Source organism: Trichogramma pretiosum, unplaced genomic scaffold (genome assembly GCF_000599845.2).
Source record: "Trichogramma pretiosum strain Unisexual culture from Peru unplaced genomic scaffold, Tpre_2.0 scaffold1, whole genome shotgun sequence".
Classification (NCBI taxonomy): Eukaryota; Metazoa; Arthropoda; class Insecta; order Hymenoptera; family Trichogrammatidae; genus Trichogramma; species Trichogramma pretiosum.
Window position 1 is genome coordinate 4,816,662 of NW_019641703.1, and position 17,212 is coordinate 4,833,873.

Below are 17,212 nucleotides of genomic sequence, written 5' to 3' on the forward strand. Positions count from 1 at the left end.
ACACGAAAAAAGTTTAAACAGTCGAGCAGAACGCATATCGCGTCTAAAACATTTATTGAAACACTGGCAACGATATTTACAACCGATTGCTAGGGGTTATTACTCGAAAAAAGCTCGAATCGATTTTTTTTTTTCGAGTACTCGAATCTTTCCGACTCGACTCGTCAATTAAGTGAATTATGACTCCTTTTATTACAAAATGTGCACGTATTATTGGAAGACTTGCAACTGTTAAATCTTTGCATGCATGCGGAAATCAATCAAAACAGCGGGAGGCCGGTCAGAATAATTCTAGTTTCGAGGCGAGGATTTTCTGACAAGCAGCAATTACTTAGAAAGAAAAGTTCAGCCGGTAAATGGGATGTCAAAAGTTTGTTCCAATGACGGTATTTCAAAGAACGAATACACAACGAAACCGTGTAGATATTTGAGTTCATGTTTAAAAGGTGAGTAATAGATTTTCACAGTCACAACGAAATCATAAAACAATCTGAAATGTTTTATTGTTTGTTTTGTTTTATTTTTCGTGAGAAGGGTTGTTAAAAATTACGTAGCGTATAGCCCGTTTGATTGCAAATTTCTTCATTGCGTCCAAATGTTTTCGAATAAATTCATACTTGTAAGGATTGCTTTGATCGTGTACTGTCACAATGTGATTTTTGCGTACATTCCGGTATCCAAATGGTGACAAATCTCACATTCGAAGGGTTTCTAATTCTGATTATGTATACTGCATTGACGTGACGTTTGATAGTACGCCGGAATCAATGAAGCTCATTAATAATATAATTATCCCCGATTATTTACGCAGCTCAAGCACGAGGCCGAGCGAAGGAGGTTGCAGCACGAGGACCACCGCCAGAGTTGCGCCCTGAGTATACAGGCCTGGTGGCACGGCTGTATGGTCAGGCACAAATTGGGCCCCTACAGACCGGAGGATCGACGCGGCCGCAAGCGTCAGCCCAAAGCGAAGAAGTGAACGTCGCTAGTTTTATTTTTCATCGTTGTTTACACACCGGTTAACGATATTTTTTAATGCCATCGACGGAGAGAGAGTAATAGGAGATTATTGCAACTTCTACGTAACATTATCTATCCAAGTTGTCTCGTCTCTCTTTCTATCTCGTTGCGTTTGTTTTCTCTTGTTTTACCACATGTGAAGTCAGAGTCTCTTTGAATTCGGTAATGATTAGAAAGTGTAAATCCAGCGAGAAGCGAGCAGCCTCCACTACGTATTTTACTTCCAATAACTGTACATAGCTCGCGCTGCTTTAATTGTATCTCATGTGTTCTCACTTTCTATATAGATCGTGGTGCATGTAACTTCAGTACAGGTTACGACGCCGCAGCGTGAACAGAAAAAATATCGTGTTGTTTTCATCGAGTAATTTTTGTGAAAAAATTAAAAAATATTCTAAATTACAAACAATTGTGTGCTGTGTGTGAGAGGGCAGAAAAATGACCACGTCCAACGACGCATCCGTTGAAAATTTGAATAGCCAACAAAGAATAGAAAGATTGAAGAGCTGGCGAAAAAATATCAATTGGCAGGTCGAAGGCGAGCGACACGAATTTCGCCGTAAAATTTATCCTTTAATAAGTGATTGGCCCCGCCCATATCCTAATCTCCAAGATATTTTTCGAACCGAAGAAATTGAGTGTCTTCTTTTGGATTCCATTAACAATCTTAAACGAAAGCAATATGACAGTAAATCGTGTGCGTTCTACTGGTTCATGCATCGCATCGGATACAAGGACAAGCCCGAAGTTGATATAGACGGCAAGCCATCGTCCCGTCGCACTACACCATTGCATCATGCGGCTAGACTCGGATACCATCGGCAAGACATCGTGATGGTGCTTTTTACAATATACGACAAGTACGAGGTGAATTACACCGACGAGTTGGGACATACGCATTTTCATGTGGCCTGTGAATTTGGCTTTGACGATGTCATCAAAAAATTTCTTGAACTTGGACATGATCCCAATTGTCTTCTTGATAAATCGAGCTCATTTGATCCGCCGCTGTTCTTGGCTCTGAAACATGGAAAGAATATGATGGTCGAATTGCTTCGTAGAATAGATTTTGATCCAAATTTAGTCAACAAGGACGGGTCGACGCCTCTGCATATGATTTGTCAAAATTTGAGCTTTAGTGGTAACTACACTGATACTGTTACGAGGACTTACTTTGCTCATAACTTGGCGAAGACGTTATTCGAGGTCAGCAACGAAAAATACCAACCAGTGCAGATCGACGCCCGAGATGAGTTGGGCAACACACCGCTACATGTGGCCGCGAAACTGGTAAACAAGGTAATGATTGAATTTCTGTTGAGGAAAGGCGCCAATCCGAACTTGGCCAACGAGGAGGGATGGACAACTCTGCATCATTTCTACCATTGGCAGCTTCTGGGTTCGGATTCGAGTACGATTGATCTATTCTTCAAGATCTGCGACGAAAAACAGCAGCTTGTAATGGTCGACGCTAAAGATAATTTGGGTCGGACACCCCTACAATGGGCCGTGGCAAATCTCTGGCCAGATTGCATCGATATTCTCTTCGAACATGGCGCTGATCTGTCCAATTTCGTTTTTCCCACTGAAAATTATTTCGCCGAGAGATTTAATTCGTGGAAATATAATACACTTACACTGGAAGGATATAGATTCCAACTAGCTTCTAGAGCTCTGGCTGTTGTCGAGCTCATAGTGAAAAGAGGGTACCAATTGGATCGGAGCGACGTCCAGACGGTTATGAAATTTTTCGCCAAACACGGATTGTTCGAGAAGTCGGACGAACTTAAAAAATCTGGTTGGTATGATGAGGGGAAGAAGGTGGGGTTTAACGACACAAAAAAAGTGATGATAAGTCCGAGTGTGTCGCTCTACGATCTGACTCGGCTACCACCCGAAAAGGCGGAAAAACTACTCACGTACACAGACTACTGGAAGTTTCAGTTGTCTTACTATTTATTCGGAAAGTATCGTGAACCTTGTGATTTGCATCTGTGTGAGAAATTGTCAAGAGGATTTTTTCTGCACTGGGCTCTAGATCCTTTCTGGGAGTTGATTCACAAACGATTACCACTTGAAATCTGCGAAATGATCCTTGAGCAGCTGACGAACAAAGATTTATATCACATTTGCTTGACAGCTACACTGCAAAGTTCTAAACCTCATTAGTACACTTGCAGTAACTTTTGATCATGTTTGGTGTTATATAGATGTTAAATTTGCAATTTTTTGTCTAAATTCAAATAAATAAGTTTGAGAAAATAAGTTTTGATTGTTTTATTGAAAAAATATTGGTAATTATAATGTTCCTATGTATTCGAAGTTCGAACTTCTAGATATAACTCGCTGTGTTGTAAGCAACATGAAATTCATTGATATAGAATGTTATAAATTTTTACAATCATTATCTTGGTATTCTCAACATTATCTTTTAAGATTGAATTAAATATTTTTAATACGATTTCTATATATTTTTTTACGTTCGTACGAGCTTTCAAAAGTTACGTCTTCCTTTTACGGGCAAGAACTAAAGTTGAAACGAGCAGTAAGATCGGCCTCGATACTTGGGAGTAATTTTATTCAATTTTAATGGCGAAGATGATAAATTAGTTCCGTTCGTTATTACGTGCGTAATAAAACTGTCAGTACGAGATGACGTCTAATAATTTCTATCGAATTTGTTCGTTAGAAAACCGACGGGCGAAACAATTCAATTAGTAATGCGAGGCGTCTCGCGCAGATTACGATAACTCAAAATATTACAATTCGCATGTGTCATCGTATGTATATCAATTGAAATGTCCATCGAAAGAAAATTCTCAAAACATTACTTACGATGATCACGCTTAATTAGTTGGAATTGTAGTAGTTCGCCACTGCAAATGCATTTCGCTATTAAACTTGTCGTATTATCCGCGCTCTCATAAATATAATTCAGCGTTTGAATTCCGCATTGATTGCAAAACCATTTCATACGCGCGATATCGAGTAAACGCGCAGCACCAGCCAGACGCAAGTTGACGGTCAAAGCTCCCTTTTTTTTTCTTTTTATCGCTCGCCTCCGTCTGCAACTTTCATACATATACGATGCAAGAGCCGGCTAATGACAATTCGTACCCTGCGCGTACATGGCGATGAGTAAGCATGTGTACGTCCGCGCGCCGCGTCCACGCAGGACGTGCATCAGCAGCAGCAGCAGTCGAGGTCAATATCCCTATCGTCCGCGAGACGGTGTATAGAGAGAGAGAGAAAGAGAGAGCTTGCAGCACACACTCATACACACACGACCTGGTGTACGTATATAAGCTGCGGAACGAAATCGATACACACTCGTACATACACACTTGTAGAATGTACGCGTACATGTAGAGTAAAAGAGGCCTGCACACACAGACACGATAGTCACCATAGCTACGACAATAGGTAGTATCCTTATAGGCTGCGATCGAAACTACCACGGGCCCACCAGCCATGAGTACAGCCGATTCTCGTGTGCATAACACCCATGCTATAGTATGTATACTTCTCTCTGTCTCTGGTGCACGAGCTGCGAACCTCGAGCCGAGCTTTTCGTCCCTACTCTCTACACATTATACGTACAGGTATATACGACTCATCGCTCGCGTGCTTTCGCCGCGCGGACGAACGAACGAACGGACGAACGAACGGACGAGCGACGAGAGTCAGTTACCCCCGAAGCGATGTTGTGCCGCGGCATGCGGCAATCAGTCGACGAAGCACCGCCGAACGAAGCCGAGCGAGCCCCGGGCTGCGATATATAGTAACTATATTGTCCTCGTGATCAAATACGATTTTTATCGTACGTATCAGGACATCGGTTTACGACCGGCTCCGTATAATACATACGCGCACAAGCGGGAAAAGCTCAATAGTGTATTGTAAACGTGCAGCGCCCGTTACTCTTGAACTTTACGCGCCTTTCCTTTATACTCGGCAGTGTGTTTATTTTTCCGCGCGCGCGCGCGTGCTCGAAAGCTCAACGACCCGTGTGCAAACGATAAGCGGCTGCACTCGCGTCATCGTCGCCGTATAAAAGAAAACTTCGAGTACTATTATTCTTCGAGTGGTATTGATAATAACGATAAATAATAATTAATAATAATTTTTTGTGTGTAATACTACGTTCGACAAATGTGCACCGTAAAATGAAAAGTGCAGCTGCGCACGCGACGCTGCGAAAAAAGTTCCGCATATATAAGCGAGATAACTAGTATATATAAGCAATCGCAGTAACCGTTGAAAAGTAAGTTAATACAAAAACGAGAACACGCATATTTGTATTATTATACGTATTACATGTTTGTCGAACCAGCGCACACACCACAAGTTGCTGGTCGCGATAATACATAGCATCGGGCAGCAGCGATGGAGTCTCGCTAATAAATCTTATAGCCAATCTATATGTAACGGGGTCTCTTGGGTCGAGCGCATTATAAAGCCGTGCAGCAGCAGCGGTATAGCAGCAATCGCTTCTTTTCTTGCCCCCTTATAATATACACATACCAGTAATAGAGCTGCACCTTGCTGCTGGTACGTCTTTATCGCGTCCCACGGATCTCTCGTGCCGATCGTTGACCATTTACGTTTTTTTCCCTTCACTTTTGCACAATGTACGAGCGTATGTAATTTTTTTCCGCTCGACGAGGAAGAATATTAGAAGAGAGAGTCGGGGAGATTCGTCGATGGCTGAAAAATCGGAGAGATGACCGCAGCGAGAACGTCCCTGGTCGAGCAGAAGCGTCTTCAGTGGGCCAAGGAGCGAGGTTCGTTTTCTCTTTACTCGACGCGACGTACATTGCGTTTCTCTCGATCGCGATTATAAACACGACAAACTTTTTGGTAACGCGCAGAGGAAATAGCGAGACTCATGGGCAATCGCAATTCGTATCCGCCGGACCATCGGTGAGTATCATCGAACTATTCAATTACCTATTGGTACGCGCATCGCATCACAAATCGATCACAAATTTAGCGCCTACGGCAACGGTACTCGAGGATCTTTCGCCAGCGAGTCGATCGGCAATGGACAGCTACTGCCACTGCAGTGCTGCGCCAACGATCCACATCTGCGTCATCTGCACCTCAAGTCATCGTTGGACGATCCTCGTCGGTATCATTCGCGCTACGCCAGCACGACGAGTCTACGCAGCCTCGCGAATTCCGACTTCAGTTTCGCGAGTCTGCGAGATCTCGATCGTTGCGGCGCGACGATCGGCAATAACGATGCAAATCGTCATCCCGCGATGACGATGATGAGCGGTAGCTGCTGCTCGGCGAGGAGCTTGCTGGATCTCGGCCACAACGACGACGACGATCGTCATCGTCATCGACTCAGCTATCTGCCGCCGATTTATAAGGACGAGCTGCGTTGCCAGGTACGACTCACTTTTTTTTTTTGGGTTATTGTACTGCTTTTTATTATACGATTTTAGACTCGAAAAGGCATCATCGTAAAAAAATATATCATATACTGCCTCGAGGTATATAAATCCAAGAAAGGGGAACAAAATTATTGCCGCGCGTGCCACGGATCGGTAGCAGCGGTAGTTATATACACTCGCGTATATACGTGGCGTGCCGCGTCTGTTCCGCAAAATCCTAGGGTATACATACAATCGAATTTGCAGGCACCAAAAGTAGGTGATTCGCGTGAAAGGAGGGAAAAAAAAATGATGATAATAACGACAACAACAAAGGCATTTGCTCGCTGCTGCTGCCGCAACTACAACGACGGGTCACGAAATATATTATCCGCGCGCACCGATTTCGTCTTGCAAACGCTCGTGCCAACAACACAGCGCACGAACGCGATTTAATAGCGGTGTATACGTATGCAGTATGAACCGAGGGAGATTCCAAAATCGAAGGAATCCTGTCCGTATATATATATACGTATGTACATTATCCGAATCCGAATGATATCGAGCTCGGCTGTTTTCGCATGATCATATTGTTTATACTATATTGGGGGGAAAAAATGAAAAAATAAACTAACGAGTCAACAATTACCGAAACTGCATTTCATATTTCATTTTCGAAGACGTACTTTTGAACGCGTAAGTGTGCAGGTATTTGCGTTGTACCAGACGCGCATATCGATTTCACGCGCGCAGCGAGTCTGCACAGTCGGTTCCGCGTTCATATACGCTGTATTATATATAACACCTATACCGACCTATAGTCGACGTAGTACCGGCGTATGTACAGTCAGCCGCGCGCCGCGTTCATCGACCTCCTCCTCGGCGTCCGCAAGCTCTCGACTTTGGCACGATATACCTACTATATCATACACGTTATAGTACCTTTTGTACTTGGCTATGAATCAGAGCTTTTAATGGTTCTTTCTATCTCTACTTTTTTTTTCTTTCGAAATTTCAATTTACCCCTCGGAAAATTGATCGTCGCTCGCTCGTAATCGATCCAACATTCACGTGCCTACGCAGCTTATTATTGTATTACTTTTTCGAGCGCGAATTAATCATATTTTTTGACCCACATCTCGAGCGCCGCGTAAATTATTTCGACCCGCGTGCGCGCGTGAGAGAAAAGCTCGGCGAACGAGCGAAATCTCGAGGGGGAAATCTCTCTTTCTCTTTTACGCTGTACAACATAATGTACGTCGCGAGCTCACTAGGCTACTCGAACCCCTTCATGTACGTACATTCACCACCTATACCACCCACCCACACCTATGTGCGCTCCGTGTAACATATACAGCAGTCACGCGAACGATTGCCCTTATCGGCCTTTCGCTACAGGCTCTGGAACGTATATATATAATAATCATCGTCGTAATAACAACAACAACGCCATAATAAACGTGCGCTCGAGTGTACATACATGAAACAACCCCAGCAGCAGAAGCAAGAGTACGAGCAATCGCAGGAGCGGCGAATGCAGCAGTCGAGGTCGAGCCAACAACAACAACACAGGTGTTCGCGCAACAACGCCAGGCATCGCTCCTCGGCCGCGTCGAACGCGACGAGCACGCCCGTAACGAGCGATCAGAAGAAAAAGACGTCGTCGTCCCAGACGCAGGCGACGACGACTCGGACGAGCGGCGAGGAGGATCGCGAAGGCGAGACGTCCGGCTACGCCAGTGACAATAACAATTACGACTCGTTGCGATTGCAGCAGCAGCAGCAGCAGCAACAGAATCAGGATCACGTTTTACCTCGTCACGGTGAGTCATCGTGCCCTCCCGTCGCTATATATCATGTCTATATCTTTTTGCACGCGATTTATCATGTATACCCGTAATATTTTTTTTTCTTTCTTCTATATAATTCTATATATACAAGCAGTGAACCAGAGCTCGAGCATGAGCGAGAAAACCTGGCGAAATCCGTACTGCAACGTCGACGAGAACGCCAGGCCAACGTCGAGAAATCTGCCGACTTATCGAAGCAGCGGCGGCGGCGAGTTCAATCGACAGCGCTGGGGTAGCGTTTGGGGTCAAGACGTATCCAAGGATCCGCCGCCGCCTTCGTGGCTCGAGCGAGGCTTATCGCGTCTCGATCACAACTCTCAGGTACTCGCGCGCTATAATTATACCGGCTAAATGCCTGCTACAATTATGATATACATCGATCGATTTTTTCTCCATCTCTCTATCTTCTTTCTCTACGAAGGTATTGGTGATAACGCACGACAGCGCCTCGAGTCCGTCGTCCGACGGCGGACAATCGTCGACCGGCAGCTCGTACGGCAGCAGTTCGTCCGAAGCCGGCGGCGCAAGAAGCACTTACTTACGAGGGCAGAATCAGCCGATCGACGCGGCGGTGCTGCAGGAGCGCGAGACCAAGCGTCAGAAGGCCCTGGAGCTGCAGCGGGCGATCAAGAGGCAGCTCGAGGACAGGGAGAGAAGCAGGATGGAGGAGAGGGAGAACGAGCTGAGGGAGCAGAGAGCGGAGGAGGAGAGATTGAGACGACAGCAGAGCCTCGAGAAGCAGAGGTATACTTATTATATAATAACCGAAATCGATCGTTCGAAGCATATGTGCCAATTTTGTGGGATGTGTGTAACGCAGAATCGAAGAGGAGAAGCGAGTGCAACGCGAGAGGGAGGCGGCCAAGCTGAAAAAGAGCAAGGCCATGCAGGAGGTGCTGGAGGCCGCCGAGCGTCAGGCCAAGGAGGACAAACAATTGTCGCGCAGACGCAAGCAGCAGCAGCAGCAGCAGCAGGAGGAGGATGGGCCCAGCAACGATAACAACAACAAAACATCCGGAAAGTCGTCGTCGTCGTCGCAATCCGTGACGGACAACAATAAGGAAGACCGTGTCAATGTCGAGGATAAATCAGCCGCCGACAAACAAACGAGCAGCGGCGCCAACGAGTCGTCGTCGTCGTCGGTTAAGACGGCGGCCGTATCGTTGGACTCGACGCGAGAGTGAGTTTTTTTGTTACATCGCTTGCTGCTACATAGGCCGTGCGATATATACATAACGATCTCGCGTCGAGTCATGCCGCATTTGCATAATACGACTCGGAGGAAAAAAATTTTTTTCTCTTTTGTGCGCGACGTTATTAACGAGACACGTGCATGGCATAATAGATACGTGATTATGATATACGCTATACGCATGTCGCGCGCGTTGCTAAAAACGTGACACGTATATCGGCCGAGATAGATGACGATTCGAATGATTGCAGCAATGGTGTAACAAAGAAAACCGAGGAAAGCCAACAACCACAACCACAACAACAACAACAAGTGGTCGATCTACCGGTCAGCCAGGAGGTCACCATCGTCCTGAGCGGCCGCATCGACGACCCCGAGCTGCTGCTGCGCAACGCACCCCTGAAACTCGTCAATCTCGTGCTGAACGCCGGAAACAACAACAATTCCTCGCCCCGAGGTAGCAGTCCCAGATCGGCGATCGGCAGCACGGCCGGCCTCGGTGCTCTGCTGCAGGGCTTGAGCCAGGCCGGCCAGGTGATCCTGCACGCGCCCCCGCTGTCGCCCCGAGGCGGTGGAGCGAGCAATTGCACGACGCCGAGATTACTGACGCCGAGCAAGTATCGAATGGGTCATCACAGACGCAGAGGTGGAGGTGGAGGTCGAGAGTGCGGCACGCAGACCGATTGCGAGGCCGACCCGAGCAGCACGGATTACGGGATCAAGGAGGAGGAGGACGAGGACGAGGAGAGAGAGGATAGGAAGGACGCGAGAAATAACACCGCTCGCAGGGAGCTGGAGAAGTTCGTTTTTTTTTTCATTTTTCTTGTAAATAAGATGGTATTTTTATTATTAACGTCGTTGACTTTCGTATACAGATCGACGAGCACGACGGGCAACGAGGACTCGACCGCGGCAGCGTCAAAATCGTTCCCGAGCCGGGCCAAGGCTCAGAAGCGGACCAGCCTGGAATCTCGGCCACGCTGGAACGCCAATCGGTATATCAATTTTTTAAAATCATATTACGTTTACCGATCTTTCATCCGTACTAGGTATAACAAATGCAATTTCAACTGACAGTCCAGGCACGCGCTACCGTACCCAGAGCGAGAAGGACCCGCACTATCAGCGACGCATGCGACTGATGACGAGGCACCACCGATCGCGCCGCACCGAGACCAGCGACGAGGGCTGCTCCTCGGACTTTTATCGTCGCTCGCCGTCGCCCGTCGTTGCCAGCAGTCGTCGTCCTCTCCGCAAGCAACAGCAACAGCAGCAGCCACAGCAACAACATTCCAGCGGCGTTGGTAATAACAATACTATCGTCAAAGCCAAGCTGTCGCGAAATTCCGTGCTCGCCCGGCGCAGCGGCGATAACAAGCGACGATCCGACGACGTTCGTCGCAACGTGGCCGATTACAATAACGACAACGAGAACGACAACGTCGACGACGATTACTCGATGGACAGCCTGACGTCGCTGGTGCCGCTGCAGACGGACAAGAACGGCAGGATCAATATACAGAGGCTCGACGACGTCGACTCGTCGTCTTACAATAACAATACGAACGATCGAAATGTTTGGTGCGGTGGCAGTGGTGGTGGTGGTGGTGGTTCCGATTTATTGTCGCATCTGACGTCGTTGAGAAACGTGAGTTGCGTCACAGAATGGACAAACTTACGAATACGTTAATTTTTGTACTTCTTTTTTTGTATACGCAGGGCCTCATGGCGAAGAAAAAAGAATGGGACCTGCAAGAGTGTCCAGTCACTCCGTTAACGGAACTTTACTGATTCGTCTCTCTCTCCGATGTATATGAGCCAATCGTAGCTCCGGTTCGAAAGCTCGCGCGCTTCTTCGTCGATTTATCATAGTTTTGTATAAAAATTAGACATAAACGCCATCTTGCGAGCACGTCGCGTAAAAGCAACGTAAAAAATCGTTAACGATCGCTACGAGAGATTCCCCCCGAGCACACGGCTCTTGGCGCTTACGATAAGTGGGAGACTCCGCTGCGCCGAAAATAATTTTTACCCCCCTCGCCTTTAGACTGAAATTAATTCCAGATCGGCGATGGAGTTTTGATACACGTAAAAACAAAAAATTGGGCCTTATAGAGAGATAGAGAGACAAAGTAAAATCCAAAAAAAAAACCAACCATGTCGGGCATCCAACTGGACGACCTGCTCAAGGACGACAAGCGCGACAATCTGCTGCCCGACCTGAGCAAGGCCACCTGCGAGTCCGCCGAGGAGTTTCGCCGCCTGATGGAGTGCTGCCCGGAGTTCCGGATCAAGCCCGAGAAGGTGCGCAAGGAGGACGCGCGAGTGCGCGACAAGGACTTCACCTGGAAGACGACGAAGCGCGAGCTGCGCTCGATCGGCAAGGAGTGGTGCTACGGCGACCCGGTGCCGCCCGACATGAGATCGCTGGATCTGCAGGAGCTGCAGCAGGTCGGCATCGATTGGCGCATGCTCACGCCGATCAGGCCGAAGCTGCGCGCCGACGAGGATATGTTCTCGCGATTGGTACAGATCGGAAAAAAAACGTTCAAAGCCTCGCGTACATTTTTTTAATTTATAAAACGATATACGTAACAACAGGTGGAAATGGGCAAACTGGCAGCGAGGACGAGGGCCCGCGAGCGTCGCAGCTTCGTCAGTCCCGTGCGCAGGGCCAAGAATCGGGCCGGCATCGTCGAGAGCAGCGTGAAGATATGCGGCGACTGCGGCGAGGAGTTCTGCGCCGGCGAGTCGTGCGGCGACGTGCTCTACGACTCGTTCATACGCGTGACCGTCACCCAGATACAGGAGAAGCCGAGGATCACGGCCAACGCCGCGGCCATCATCGCGGGCATGGACACGAGTCATCTTGCCGGTACGATATAATCAATGACTATGAGAGTAATCGAATGGATTTTTTTAATAATATGCATCATTTGACAAAGGTAAATCTGGAAAGAAGAAGAAGGGCAAGACGCAGTTCGCGGGTAAAAAAACCGGCGGCGGCGGCGCCCGGCTCAACGTGCGCAAAGGCACCAACGCCAGTAAGACCAACGCGCGAAAAGAGAGCAACGCGCTCGACGACAGTCGGAAGCAGTCCAACGCGGCCGGGACGGCCGCCGCTGCCGGAGGCGTCAAGAAGTTTCAGCGCAAGTGCAGCAAGTACCCGACCAAGAAGAAGAGCACCAACGCCGGTCAGAAGAAGAAGAAGGCCGGACAGGCGTCGGTGCGACGGTCCAAGGCGAAGACCAAATTACGTTGAAGTATCATTGATTATTGCGCTGTTAGTTGAAAAGTCGAACGTTTTGTAAATGCTTATATATAAATTTGTACAACTCGGTCCAGAGGCTCAAAATAAGAATAATAATAATAATAAAATATTGTACTCGAAAGATTAAGACGATCACTTGTACTGTGCTTTATTGCTAAAATCGTTTTTCACAAATAAGTTTTTTTGTACACTTTTATGCGGTAGTTAAAACTTTAATTGAATAATTTCGAGGTCCCTATTTATTAGATAATTATTACAGATCAATCAATTTTTTTTTCATAAACTACGGATTTTCTTTTAACGTTGCGTTGTTGACGTTTTTTTTTTGCATCATCAAAAAATAGTTAGTTTTTTTTGTTCTTCTCTCTTTTACTTTCAACAGAGTGACCGGCAAAAGTAAATAACCATTTTTCCGTTAGTTTTTCAATTAGGTGTACGTTTTCGATATCATGTTTTTTCTTATTTTTTCGTTTTAATCACAGCCCATTGGGTTTTCAATTATTTTTATAACTTTTGAATAAATATATTGATTTAAATATTATACAGTAGCACAGAATAGTTCGATTATTGGCAGCAATGTATCATGAAAAAACATTCGTGAAGGCGCGACGTGGCCTTATAAAAAAGAAAATAATTAACGCGATCAACGCGAAAAAACTTGTGCCACTCAGACATTCTGCAAAACAAAATCATCCGATCGAATTGATTGAAATGATTGTACGGCGGAGATTCGTAATTGAGGCCTGTTAGATTTATCATTTATGAAAAATCGGAATGTAGCTTCAATCAAAATGTACATCACATATTGCAAACTCGCAAGTTAGACCGAAAATATTTTACGAAAACAAATTAATTAAGCTGCGTGGACCAAGGAGAATTTTCATGATAGCTGGCGTAAAAATACGTTCAATCAATTTTAATTATTATTTAAAAGTCTTTTTTCATTTAAATCATTTTGACCTGAACTTGAGCTGACAAAAATTGAAATTAATGTTTTGAGTGCATCATTCATATCATGTCATGATTACTGTCACAGTTATTCGAGATGACGTCCGCTACTCTAAATCGCTGTAATCAGAATTTTTCAAAAAATTGTAGTCCAATTACGCAGGAGATTTGAACTTATAATTTCGAATTAACCGGTATAATAAGATTTTACGGAACCACCCGCTACGCGTCTAATACAAACTAATGCGTGCAAGAGAGAAAGTAAATTAATTCGCGTGAGATATCTTTTTTCTTTAAACCGATGCAAAATTATAAAAAATTTTTTAATCTCCGAAAATTTCTTTACACATTGAGCGCTAGTAAAATAAATCATTCCTCAGTTTGGTAAACAATAACGAACACTTTTTGACACCTGTTAACATGAAAATTCTTACTCGTGGGTTCATTTTGGGTAAAAGTTTGCATCGATAAAATTTTTCCAATTTCTGCAAACACATCATTTGTCCACGAAGAATAAATTGTGCTGGCAAACTCAAACAAGTCATATTTTGGTCCGTAAATTATTTTTAAATACTACGATTACTCCTACGAACTACGTTAATACTGTCAGGTATAGCTTGTGATCTCGTTGAATTCCTTCGGGAATGTAATACTTTTGTTTTACGATCGGTAATCGAATGGCTGTTTATTACATTATTATAGCACACATGGTGAAATATATGCACCATATAGAACACAATTTGATGCAGTACGTTGACTTATTTCATTAATGAATAATTACTTCGAAGGTGTTCGTGTACACATAACACACACATTACACACACTCGCACACTCGTGACGTAAATCATATTCGTATTATAATATTATTATATGCAAAAAAAGGAACCTTTGCCAAGTTTTCAATAAAAATATTCGCCTCGCTACGTATCGTATCGTATCGATCCGAAATATTACATATTATCGTCCCTTTTCTTTCAAAAGACCGCATTACGTCTCGTGAAATTGTTTTTTTTTTCTTTCATCTTCTAAAAACGAGTTTAAAAGGAATACTCATTCGGATGATTAATGTCATCTATAAAAATAGTTTAAATATTTCTAGAAGAATATTTCATCCCTGTGTTATCTAATTGTAATCTCACTTTTGTTTTTTAATTATTTTTTTTCTCTCTCTCGATATATTCCACCTTTTTTTTTGTGCTAACTATAAATTGGACTTTGATATATAAACGTGTGTCTACAAGCGTTATTCGTTTATCGAACTATCTTAAAATTGCCTCGGCGTTATACATTTTATTATACTTCAACGATATTAAAAAGGTGCACGACCCGTGTCGCGTGAATTGGCAATAGTCGTGTGTAAAGTTACCTCTACGAAAGTGCAGTATACAACTCTACGTCTCCTTACTCTCGACATAATAAATATAAATGTTTTTTTTTTCTTTACGCCTAAATGTATATATCTCTATTATAGCTTATCCGTCTGCGCGGGATAATCGTTGCTACTACCCACGTAGAACGGCCTGGTGACGAGATTGAAGAACAGCCGAAAGAAGTAGGCGATGACCGAGTAGAGATCGTCGACGAACACCGAGGCGCTCTTCTGCATCTTCTTGAGGACCGTGGCGATGGTGTCACTGTCCATCACCACCTCCTTGGGCGGCGCGCAGAATTTCGCCGTGACGTCGCACATCGGGTCGACGAGAAGCGACACGTACGGCACGAGGAGTATGGCGATGAAGGCGCACAGCGTCGAGATCACCAGCAGCTTGACGTAATTGCCGAGTACGTCGGAGAAGCCGCAAAAGATCGACGACTTGTTGCCGGAGTTGAGGTATCTGGACCAGAGCGAGGGATCCTTGCCGTGCGCCACGAGGAAGTGTATCACCTGGGTCTTGAGGCAGTCGGCGTTGTACATGTCGGCGATGGCCAGCACGTCGGCGGCGTTGTTGACCGTCAGCTTGCCGCACAGTGCCTCCTCGCACATGATCTTCAGGCCCTCCAGGGAGTATCTGTCGGCCGCCGCCAGAAGATCGTTGGCCAGATCCTGTATTCTCTCTACCCTCTCCGCATAGATGAAACGCAACACCTCGCGCATGACTCTCTCGTCGATGTCGTGAATCTCCACGATGTTCTCGTTCTTCTCCTTCATGTCGTGCCGGAACATGGCCAGAAACACCGGACTCCTGGCCGCCAGTATGGCCTTGTGCGCCTTGAACTCGCGGCAGCCGACTATCAGCGAGACGTCGCTGAAGGCCTCGCTCTCCAACAGAGCGCCGAAATCGTCGGGCTGCGTCTTGGGCAGCTTCAGCTGCTGATCCGAGATGCTGAGGCCGAGTATGTTGATGATGCCCCGACAGGCGCGGATCTCGCAGAGTATCGTCAGGGTGTCGTTGGGCAGCAGCCCGTTGGCCGGGTCCGTGACGTAGTCGCGCCTGACGAAGTTCGCCAGGCCGGTGAAGCGCTGCGAGTCGATCATCTTGACGAAGCGATGACAGTAGCGCGAGCTCTTGACGTTGGTCTCCTCGCGCTTGCCGTTGATGATCGAGAACTTGCACTTGGCCTCGATGCTCGGCGCGTCGCACGACTTGAGATGCAGATAGAGGGCGATGTGGCCGTAATCCGAGGCGTAATAATTGCCGTTCGGGTAGAGTCGCAGGTGCCACTTGATCTTGTGATTGGCGCCCGTGGAGAAGACGGGCGAGTCGACGTAGGCCCCGGGCGTGTTGTTCCAGAAGAAGCTGAAGTTGCTGATGGTCCACATGTACTTGTAGCGTATGATCTCCATGCGCGTCGTGTCCCACTTGTTGGGTATGGGTGCGGAGGACTTTTGGGTAACGCACGACGATGCGCCGTCGTCCATCGTCGTGTTGCTGTAGTGCGAGCTGCGTCAAGGACAGAGACAAACAAACAACGTGTACACTCGTGGGCATGCGACTGTCACACTTTTATTCGAGCTACTATACTTACAGCATTTGTTCAGCGGTGTTTCTTTGTTTTGGTGCAACGTGTGCGGGGGGCCTTTGAGGATGTATCAACGATGGAGCGCAGCAACGACGCCGTTGTTGTTATCGCGAGCAGACGCCATCGTCGTCGTCGACGGAATTACAAATGCACTTTTGCACGTCTATCGTTGGTTATATTACACACATGGACAACCCCCCGTCGAACGACTGCACACACAGGCTGCCACGTTCTCCGCGTAGACTGCTGTCACTCGCAGCAGCAGCAGCAGCTAACGTCGTCCCTGAAAAGTAAACACCAAGGCAACGACGCGGGGGCGCAGTAGGGATGAACATTGTGTGTGTGTGTACTTATATAGATAGGTGCAACTGCATACACATGCTGCTGCTGCTGCTGCTGCTGCTGTAGGTGTATAGCTTGAAACCGAAGCTCGCACGCAGCTATATAGCTGCATATATGCACACAGAGGTATATGTAGGTAAAGGTCACGCGACGCGCGCGAGCGCGAATTGTCAATCGAAGATCTCTACTTTATTCGCACATACTCTTTTTTGTCGCATGCGCCGCGCATATCAGCAGTGCACTGCTG

General features: G+C 46.3%; 3 protein-coding genes across 4 annotated transcripts; 2 read left to right on the top strand and 1 right to left on the bottom strand.

Moving 5' to 3' along the window:
* The first annotated feature begins 5,172 nt into the window (after positions 1 to 5,172).
* Positions 5,173 to 12,763, top strand: LOC106654986. Of its 2 annotated transcripts, none has more exons than XM_023462742.1 (4): positions 5,173 to 5,284; positions 11,508 to 11,969; positions 12,045 to 12,318; positions 12,389 to 12,763. In XM_023462742.1, the coding sequence occupies exons 2-4, from the start codon at positions 11,601 to 11,603 to the stop codon at positions 12,703 to 12,705; spliced, it is 960 nt and encodes a 319-aa protein (XP_023318510.1). In that variant the 5' UTR covers positions 5,173 to 5,284; positions 11,508 to 11,600; the 3' UTR covers positions 12,706 to 12,763. The 2 variants fall into 2 exon arrangements, with proteins under 2 accessions (XP_023318510.1, XP_023318509.1); XM_023462741.1 differs by lacking the exon at positions 5,173 to 5,284 and adding an exon at positions 6,366 to 6,416.
* On the top strand, positions 5,744 to 11,255 carry LOC106653616 (probable inactive serine/threonine-protein kinase bub1). The gene is made up of 11 exons (XM_014373128.1): positions 5,744 to 5,804; positions 5,892 to 5,943; positions 6,014 to 6,416; positions 7,873 to 8,224; positions 8,346 to 8,572; positions 8,673 to 8,995; positions 9,072 to 9,431; positions 9,695 to 10,243; positions 10,319 to 10,438; positions 10,521 to 11,091; positions 11,163 to 11,255. The coding sequence occupies exons 1-11, from the start codon at positions 5,744 to 5,746 to the stop codon at positions 11,232 to 11,234; spliced, it is 3,090 nt and encodes a 1,029-aa protein (XP_014228614.1). The 3' UTR covers positions 11,235 to 11,255.
* Positions 12,764 to 12,837: 74 nt separating the features above from the next.
* On the bottom strand, positions 12,838 to 17,132 carry LOC106654443 (speckle-type POZ protein A-like). The gene is made up of 2 exons (XM_014374331.2): positions 16,630 to 17,132; positions 12,838 to 16,544 (listed from the first exon to the last, which is right to left on the bottom strand). Exons 1-2 carry the CDS (start codon positions 16,632 to 16,634, stop codon positions 15,128 to 15,130), a joined length of 1,422 nt encoding a protein of 473 aa, XP_014229817.1. The 5' UTR covers positions 16,635 to 17,132; the 3' UTR covers positions 12,838 to 15,127.
* Positions 17,133 to 17,212: the final 80 nt, after the last annotated feature.